A 9812-nucleotide genomic window follows, 5' to 3' on the forward strand; every position below is an offset into this window, starting at 1 on the left:
ATTTGACGACGAGTGTATTATGTTTGTGTTATGGATGCTAACTTAACGGATATACTACTAATATACTTTTTTTAATACATACATACACAGTAACACCCAGTCCCGTCACAGATATTAAAATTCATCATTTCAATTTCTGCCCGGCCGGGAATCGAACCCAGGATCTCTCGGCATAGTAGATTTATTCTATGATAGTAGTCCGTTTCGAACCACCACACCAAACGGCCGACAAAACTGTTAAAATTAAATCTATACCACAGAATAATAATAAGTACTCTATACTAAATAGTCTAAGTATATCTATGTATACGACTCTATCTTACCAAGAAACTTATTTCCTACCTTGACCATATTGTATGTTCAATTGAAACTATGACTTTATTTATTTAACTTATTTATTTAGAAAGCCAAGGCGCCATCAAGTTTTACAATCATGCAAATGACTTGATGAGTTACAACATTGATTTTCAGTACACCTTTGGAGTTTATTTAAACCTCGCATACCCGGCGAACTACGTACAGCATAATTGTGTTCATCAGTAGTAATGTAGGATTCTGATGGTGAAATAATTTTCCAAATAGGTCCAGTAGTTACAAAGCCTAAAAGCCTATTCAATACAAACAGTCCAATCTTTCCTCTTTATAATATTACAACTTAGAAAAAATCGGCCAAGTGCGTGTCGGACTCACGCACAAAGGGTTCCGTACCATTGATTTATGAGATTAATTTTTTTTTTAATTTAAGTTATTTGTATGAAAGATTACGCGGTAATAAGCGGTTTACGATTTACGAGGTATTAAAAAAAAACTACTTACAAGATCTCGTTCAAAACAATTTTCGTTGGTAGTTTTTATAGTAATGTACATCATATGTTTTTTTTAGATTTTTCATTTTCTTATTTTAGAAGTTAGAGGGGGGGACCAACATTTTTCCACTTTGGAAGCGTCTGTCATGCAAACTATTCGGTTTAGAAAAAAATATTTTAGAAACCTCGATATCATTTTTGAAGACCTATCCATAGATAGGGTTATCTATGAAACTGAAACTAAAACTCAAAAAACTTAACTGAAACTCTAAAAATTTTTTTTCATCAAACATACGTGTGGGTACACGTATGTTTGATGAAAAAAAATTTTTAGAGTTTCAGTTCTAAGTATGGGGAACCCCCAATATTTTTATTTTTTTTATTTTTGCATCAAAGTCTTAATGCGGTTCACAGAATACATCTACTTATAAAGTTTCAACAGTATAGCTCTTATAGTTTCGGAAAAAAATGGCTGTGACATACGGACGGACGGACAGACAGACATGACGAATCTATAAGGGTTCCGTTTTTTGCCATTTGGCTACGGAACCCTAAAAAGTCATTCATCATCATTTCAGCCACAGGACGGCCACTGCTGAACATAGGCCTCCCCCAATGACTTCCACATCGCACGGTTGGAAGCGGCCTGCATCCAGCGCCTTCTTGCTACTTTTATCAGGTCGTCGGTCGACCTTGTGGGTGGACGTCTCAAGAAAAAGTCATTATTTGTGCTGAAAATGTAATAATAACTTTTACGATTTGGTGTTGATTTAATATTGTGTGATGTACATGAAGAAAAAAAAATATTTATGTAAAAATATTGTTTAATGATATTTGGACATTCTATTCTCGATATTTCCATTTTGTAAAGTGAATTTAAAAAATAAAATTATTTAGATTGACGAATTAACTTTTTTTTAATAAAAAAAAGTTAATAACTAAAGTGTTAGTTAACTCTACTTGTCCACAATTAATATTATAGTAGTGTACCTAGTAGTAGCTAATTTGATCAAAGTTAGACAAAATATTGTGTATAGTGTAAATGAATGGGGAAATCTCATGAGTACATATTTATTAAGTCAGGAGAAATTAAATGCAGACATTGTATAATAAATATTTATTGTTATTTATATACTATATTCTATCAACATCTCTTAATACATTAACTATAAATTCAGTGTTTGATGACTTCGTTGCTGTGGATGACAGAGTTAAAGGAGTAAGGGAACTCGGGTCCCTTGTGGTAGATCTCGGCATCCTTGACGTACATGTTAGGCTGCATGAAGTAGGGGGAGACGGGGCGGTCCAGGGGGTATCCGAACGCCCTGTCATCCAGGAGAACATCCTTGAACTCTTCCAACTCCTTGGGCAGAGCCTTAGTAGGGTACACGAAGACGAAGAATTGAACAGGGAATCCGCTCTTGGTACCCCTTGGGAGCATAAGCCTCTTCGGCAGTTCGTCGTAGCTCTCGTTCATGTCAAGTGGCAGTTTGTTCTGGTCCAGGAGCTTGTAGATCTCTTCAATGGACAGAGAGTCCTCCTTGAAGTGGAAGAAGTCCTCGGAGCTGCGCTCAATCACATTCTCTCCCTTGGTGAGCTTGTGGTGGAACCAGTCCACTTGAACGAAGTTCATCCAGTTGTCTTCAAAATCAATCGGGAGGCCCTTGCCATCGTATTTAGGACCAACGAAAACCTTGAAGGTAGCTTGCTCCTCAATGTCGGACTTAACGTTAATCTTAACGGTGAAGTCTTCGTTGTTCAAACGGGGCTGCAGAACCATGAAGGATTTCTTAGGACTAACCAACTCGCTATCGGAGAAGATCACAGTGTTGGAGGCATTGAAGGGGTGAAGGTCGAAGAATGTGTTCAGTTTGCTGATTTCAACATTGTTGACCTTAACGCCGATGTAGTGAAGAGTGTCCTGAGTGTAGGGCTGCAGGAATTGCTTGTACTTGAAGATGAAGCTGAGGATCTTGTTGTAGATCTGGTAGAATGCAGGGTCCCTAAGGGAAGTCTGGTAGAAGTCCAGGGCAGTTGGGACGAATGAGTAGCTGAAACAAATATTTTATCATAAGTATACACAATAAGTAAGCGCATGTCCGAAGGTTGACTGGAAGATAATGCTACAATTAAGGCCTAATGCAAAACAAATAAATAACATGTACGTATAAAATATTTTGCAAATCCTATAATCTGTCAGCTTATACATAATACTTACTCCTTGTATGAGTTAGGAGCTGCGCCTAAGATGCGACGAGCAGCCATTTCGTAGGAGCGGTGGTAGTGGGTAGGTCCAACCTTCTCGTACAGGTCGGGGTTCGATTGGAAGAAGTTGCCGACGAAGTTGATCGCCTTAGAGTTGTAGAAGTCCACCTCTTGGTTGTACTAAAATAAAAATAAAATCAGCCATTATTGGTTTCATAGCGTAAAGTCAATAATATACAATTCATTTTCATTGTATTTTTCAATACTTACAGCCTTGAACTGGCCCATCTCCAGATAGTTCATGAAGATATCTTCGTAGTTGCGAACAAAGCGCAGGTCGTCAAGGTTCTTCTCAGTCTGCATGTAGTAGTAGTTAGGCCTCTGCACGAAGGGGTAGTAGTTGGTGGTCATGAACGGGTAGTAACCGTATTTGAATGGCTGGTTCCAAGAGAAAGTGGGGATCTCGCCCAAGCCGTTTGAAAGTCTCTCCAGGTAGTAACGGGCCAAGAGTTGTTGGTAGAAGTAGTAGTAGTACTCTCCACGTCTCTCCTTGAAAAGGCCGTAAGTCAGTTTGTCTCCATGTTCCCAGAAAGGCATGATGGAGTGGAAGTAGCTGTAGAAAGTGTTCCAGCCAATGTCCTCAGTGAAGTAAGCGAGTTTGTATTCCTCGTGGTTATATGTGTGGTAATCTGAGTAATTGGCGTAGTAGAAGTAGTAGTCACCAGCCTCCTCGATTCCGTACTGCTCGAAGTCTTCGAATGGTGGTCCACGCATTTTGCCGTAGAACATCTTTGTGAAGGATTCGGTGTTGGTGTAGAATTCAGGCCTGATTTCATAGAAAGCTGGGAATACCAGGTCCTTAGTGTCTGGGCGTTGGACAAGGGCGATGTAGAAGGTGTAAGCGAAGAGGCCTTCGTTGACGTGGACGCGAGCCCAGGCAGCGGTCTTGTAGAAGGTTTCGAAGTCCTTGGCGTAGTAGAACACGTCGTACAGAGCCATCGCTTCAGCCTTCATCTTGTCATCGAAGATTGAGAAAAGGTAGGTCTTGGGAACGAAACCTTGTTGGTACATCTTGTAGAATTTCTCAACAACATCATGTTCCTGAAATTAAAAACGATCTCGTTATGATTTGAAATGGAATTACCTACTAATTTAATTTACCCATAACATGGTGCGAAGACACCTACCTCGTAATTGGCGATGTTAGCCATGATGTTGTAGTCCTTGCCAACTGCGTAGTACCCCGCATTCTTGTTCACTTGGGTGATAGCTTCAAAAAGCTCCAATACTTTGTACTGCTTCACCTTGGTCGCAGGCTCAACTGTAACAATGGAAATGATTTTTTAAATACTTTTATCATTAAATATTACTGATACTTTCATCAAAAAAGTAACAGGAAGGCGCTGGATTCAGGCCGCTAACAAACGGGCAATATAGAAATCATTGGGGGAGGACTATGTTCAGCAGTGGACATTCTGTGGCTGAAAATTAATAATGATGTTTACCGATATTTTCTCCAGAACTGAACCTGGTGTTGCTTAAAAACTTATTTGAACATCTATACTAATAATAAACCTGTAGAGAGGTCAATTCTGTACATGAAATATATTTTCAAAATAACTATCAGGGGGTGATTAGTGATCGATACTGATGCCAAAAATGCAATCAGTAAAATTTTTGTCTGTCTGTCTGTCCGTCTGTATGTTCCTTATAGAAAAAAAAACTACTTGACGGATTTTAACGAAACTTGGTACAATTATTCTTCATACTCCTGGGCTGGTTATAGGATACTTAGGAATTCCCATGGGAACAGGAATTAGCGGGAAAATACTTTTGCATGAAAAATCTAAACCGCTTAAGTTAGACGCTTGAAATTTGGTATGTAGGTACCTTAGTAAACTTAAAGCTTAGTTACAACAGGATATTGCAAAATTCCCACGGGAACGGGAGTTAGTGGGAAAAAACATTTGTATGAAAAAATCTAAACCGCGTAAGATAAATGAAGGGGGTAAAACGGGATCCACGCGTACGAAGTCGCGGGCGGCCAGCGGCACAGAATAAGTAATAGTACAGGTACAGAAGGATTACTCCGCAAGACGATTTAAATAAATGCGAGTCTTGCTACGACGCGATAAAGTGGAATTCAGCTCGCACAGCACTACGTACCTACAATTTTATTCACCTACAAGTTTTGTCTCTTTCTATCGCGTGCCTCTGAACTCTTCTTACGCTGTTAGGGTTGCTGTCTAGTGAAAAAATAATTAATCTTCTTATATGTAATGAGGTACGTATGTAGCATTCATGACTCATACGCATTCATTATGGAAAACCTTGGGAGAGGCCTTTGTCCAGCAGTGGACGTCATTTGGCTGAAACGAACGAACGAACGCATTCTGAGCAGTAGTCATGGTAGGTTAGGTTCCTATCTTAGATTAATTATTGGCTTTATTAATCTAAGGTTCCTATACTATCCTATGAATTATTGATTACCTACATGGATAACATACCTTTCAGCATCTCTGGGAAGCGAAAAAAAAGATAAATCCGGTAGATTTCTTTTCGAATTTAAACACCCGAACGCCGCACAATATTTCTTTCTCTTTATGTCCATTTTTAAATAATACTTCGATTATAGAATTAGGTACGTACTACAACGCACGCCAGCGTCTTGACGGGCGCGCGCGTGACACTCGACTGATATAATACCCGCCGGCGGGGCGCTTCGCTGTAGGTAATTATCGGATGTACCGCGCGGAGTGAGCCAGGCCTGCCAGCGGCTAGTATTAAATATTAATAAGTATTTTAAAAAGTATTAAACATGGAAAGAAAATTTTCTTACCTGAGTAAGTTTTGACCTGAGTGTTGAATGGGGATACGGGGACGGTCCCGGCAACAGCCAGGGCCACCAGAGACGCCAGAACGACGACAGTCCTCATCTTGCCAGTGAGGGGAGACAACTGTGCCTCCTCTGTGCTCCCGGGCAGTATTTATACGATCTTGCCCCCTTATCTTGTAGGCTGCTTGCTGCCTACTAGCCTAATCAGTCCGAACGTAATCGCTTATTGTTGTATTACGGCCTGCAAATAATTCGGGATAGCTTGTGTTGATAAACACACGAATCTTAGACGTTGATATCTAGATAAGTTTAACTTTTTATTGGAATTTAAACTCACCGTTAAATACCACTTATATTGGGACCTTTCTTCGTAATCAGTCAAAATGTAACTAGACTACCTATAGTCGTAATCGCTTTATTCTGTGCCCCTTTGGTGTGTATTAAGCTAGAAAGATAGATCACAGTACGGCTAGCACGAAAAACTTTCGAGGTGGAATTGTTTGCGTATTCATATCGTCATAAAAGATTTAGTACGAAAACTACAACAGCACCCTTGTGAACGTGTCGTAAAGTGAACTTACTATGAGAAATGGTTGCACGAAACCTATTTTGAGAATCAAAATTGTCACGTTATCGTTCGTTACGGTATCGAATTTTGTCGAATACGCAAATGATTCGAAGATGAAAGCTGTTATTCATGCTAGAGGTACAGGAGGTGTCACAGATATCGAATGAAAATCTGTAATCTTTTTTATTACAAGCTTTATATTGACTTCACTTGTTAGTATGTGTGGGACAAATCTTGCAACTGAATTTAAGACCACTTCTCCTCAACCGATTGAGCTGAAATTTGGTATACTTATGTAAGTACGATGACAATGCAATGTTATGGTACCATTGAGCTGGTCTGATGATGGAGTCAGGAGGTGGCCATAGGAACTCCTAAACGAAACGGCGGAACCTCATCGAGTTTGGGTTCGTTGGATTTGTCTTTTCGAGCACTTTAGTGCTAGATGATCTCCAGGGCTCTGAGATTGAGATACAACTAAAAAGTGTAAAATAAAATTATAATAAAAAAAAACTTTTTGTAAAAACAAGCTTTTATTATTTTTCTTTTGTAAGGTTAGTGGATAGGTACCAAATAACTTCTAAAGATATTTGATATTGACATTTTTGAAGATATACTTAACAAGACAAACAAGATTTTTCCAACCGACCCTTTGATTTTGCGGTCCAGTGTATTAAATAAGTGCAGTTAAAGGATATTAAGGATTTGGTAACTAAGTACTCAGTGGATTTTTAATTTTAAATACAGGTTCTAGAAAACAAAATGTTTAGGGAATACCGTGGGCTCTACACTAAAACCTTCTCTGCAAATACCTATAGGGGTATAAATAGTGAACCGTCTAGTGGTAAGACCACCTGCTTCAGACGCAGAGGTCCCGGGTTCGATTCCCAGAGGGGGCAGATTTTTCTGTTCGGTTTGGTTTGTGGTATAAATAGCCTGGCTAGCTACCACTATCTCACCTAAGTCTGTCGCCATAAAAACAATGTTAACAGCATTGTTGTGTTCCGGCAGTAAGAGGTAAGATAGCCAGTTCCTCCGTGGTTGAGGATTCCGGGTGAAGCTCGCTTCCACCTTCGGCTTAATCGTCACTTACCATCAGGTGAGATACAGGCCTCGTTGTGGATAAAAAAAAACTAACGCATGGATGGTATTTTCTACGTGTACTTAAGCTGCGGCCTCAACTACCTACAATGACTATGACAATTATTAGCACTAAAAAATCTTTCAGGTTCACAATTAAGTAGGTAGGTGTAGGTTCAATGCCATTGTCTACCTGGAATCATGAGTATTATTGGTATTATTCAAAGTAACATGTAACTTATTATAATCAGTGTTTATTAACGTGTTTTTAAATTCAATTGGTTTATCAGTAAAAAGTTTCCGCACAACATGCCGCGCATTAGGTAATAGGTTGGCATTATCATGCAAAAAGTAACTAAGACAATTTTATTTCAATGAATTTTGGTAGAGATTCTCGTTTTTTTTATGCATAACAAGGCAGGTATTTGACCACAATCGCACCAGATGTTAAGTGGGATTCAGTCTAGGATGGTACATTATCTGCCCTGTAAGTGCCTATTCACTCTCGCCTTGAAAAGGCCCGGATTATAATCTTCGGGATAGACAGCAGCAGGCAACGAATTCCAGTCCCTAGCTGTAGACACTTAAATAATCTTAAAATTCATGAACGTATCTTATCTTAGAGATGAAGTAGGGGATGAAAGTGGAATAAGGCAAGAGTCCGTACCTCTTTCTCTAACTTTAATGCATTTCGCTTTTGAATCATCATCATCATAATTTCAGCCACAGGACGTCCACTGCAGATCATAGGCCTCCCCCAATGACTGCCACATCGCACGGTTGGTAGCAGCCTGTATCCAGCGCATTCCTGCTGCCTTTATCAGGTCGTCGCTTTAAAATATTTCCTTATAGGTAACTCGAATATTTATTCGAAATATGTTTCACTCTTCTTTCCACTTCCACTTCTATTTCCATGCTATCTCTATTGAATTCAATATGAAGCCACGATAGCCGAACAGTGTAGGGGTCGGACTGACTAACTCGTCATCCGAGGAACGCGGTTTCGAACCCCGCTGACGTTCAAAAACTGTAGTGAGCCCATTCATGTCACTAGCATATTTAGCTTAGTGCGAAGGGCTAACGGTGTTCTTGCACAAATTACTAAGAACTTGAAAAAAAATCCACATAATTATTGTAATTAATGCATCGCTATAAATAGTTATTTTTGATTTTGTGAAGTTCATTTTGAAACTGAGGTGGAATTGTGTAAAGCAATCGTAATCATTTGACAGTTCATAACGTACGATAAAGTCAGTTAAACAAAGCGTTTGACAGAATAATCGTACGTTATGAACTGTCAAATGATAACGATTACTTTACACAATTCCACCTCTGGTATTTGTAATATTCATTTTTAATCCTAATCATTAAACGCTGTTGAAACATTGTTAAACAAATAAAATAAAAACCCCTTTAATATAGTCTAACCAAATACCTACCTAGGTGTCCAAAAGAAAATAAATTTTTGACATCCAAATGAAAAACAATTTCATCTTGAGCAATTGTTTTAAACACAATTTTTAACGAATCATCATTTACATCATTACTGCATTATCGCTAATTACTTCGTGACCTATTCGCGTGTTTTCGACAATATAAACAATAACATTCACCTCTGTACAAACATTTTTATCTGCCGGGATCAAGGCTGGGTCAGAGATAGTAGATAGGTAACATTACAGAAACATTTATTTCCATAATAATGCTAGTGTATTTTGTTAATTTATTAACTATTCAATCGCCCTGGCTTTGCCTGTTTAGGTGCTAAAGATTATAGGCTCTTGGTGCCACTGTCTGCCTTGGACTCACAATCGGATTTTTATTCACGGATGTTTTTACGACATACTTAGACGAATAATAAGATAGGATTTCTCGAAATTCTACCATTAAGGAGATGAAAAGGGTTGAAAGTTTTTATGGAAGTCCGTAATTTTTAAGCTCTAGCTTTAAAAATATCTAACACAAAAATAAGTTTTCAAATAGGACCACTTGTTTCAAAGAATAGCGCGGTCAACCAAACAAACAAACTCTTCAGCTTTATAATATAGTAGATCTTGTCTCTGTCAAGATCTTCCATCTGCCATAAGCCGACATTCTTAATTGGCCAATTTAATTTCATGAAAGAAATGTAGGTACTCCTAATAGGTACTATCATTTATTTAAAATTAGCTTATTAAGACTTTAAACTTTTATCATATATTTTAATATAATTAGGTACATGACATCATTTACTATTATAGATAATAATTAACATTCATAATATTATAGGTACGAATATATCTTTTAAGTTACCTGATTACCAATTGTTTGAGAAATC

At 38.4% G+C, this 9812-nt stretch overlaps 1 protein-coding gene across 1 annotated transcript; it reads right to left on the reverse strand.

Moving 5' to 3' along the window:
• Window positions 1–1908: 1908 nt before the first annotated feature.
• Window positions 1909–5984, reverse strand: LOC135078840 (arylphorin subunit alpha-like). The gene is made up of 5 exons (XM_063973395.1): window positions 5851–5984; window positions 4199–4332; window positions 3282–4112; window positions 3025–3191; window positions 1909–2857 (listed from the first exon to the last, which is right to left on the reverse strand). The coding sequence occupies exons 1-5, from the start codon at window positions 5945–5947 to the stop codon at window positions 1981–1983; spliced, it is 2106 nt and encodes a 701-aa protein (XP_063829465.1). The 5' UTR covers window positions 5948–5984; the 3' UTR covers window positions 1909–1980.
• Between the last annotated feature and the right edge of the window lie 3828 nt (window positions 5985–9812).

This window comes from Ostrinia nubilalis, chromosome 15 (genome assembly GCF_963855985.1).
Source record: "Ostrinia nubilalis chromosome 15, ilOstNubi1.1, whole genome shotgun sequence".
Lineage (NCBI taxonomy): Eukaryota > Metazoa > Arthropoda > Insecta > Lepidoptera > Crambidae > Ostrinia > Ostrinia nubilalis.

Coding starts and splice junctions, on each gene's coding strand:
- LOC135078840 (XM_063973395.1), bottom strand. CDS start 5,947: ATGAGGACTGTCGTCGTTCTGGCGTCTCTGGTGGCCCTGGCTGTTGCC. Junction 4,113..4,198: donor CTAACATCGCCAATTACGAG/GTAGGTGTCTTC, acceptor TTTTAATTTCAG/GAACATGATGTTGTTGAGAA. Junction 2,858..3,024: donor GCTCCTAACTCATACAAGGA/GTAAGTATTATG, acceptor TATTTGTTTCAG/CTACTCATTCGTCCCAACTG.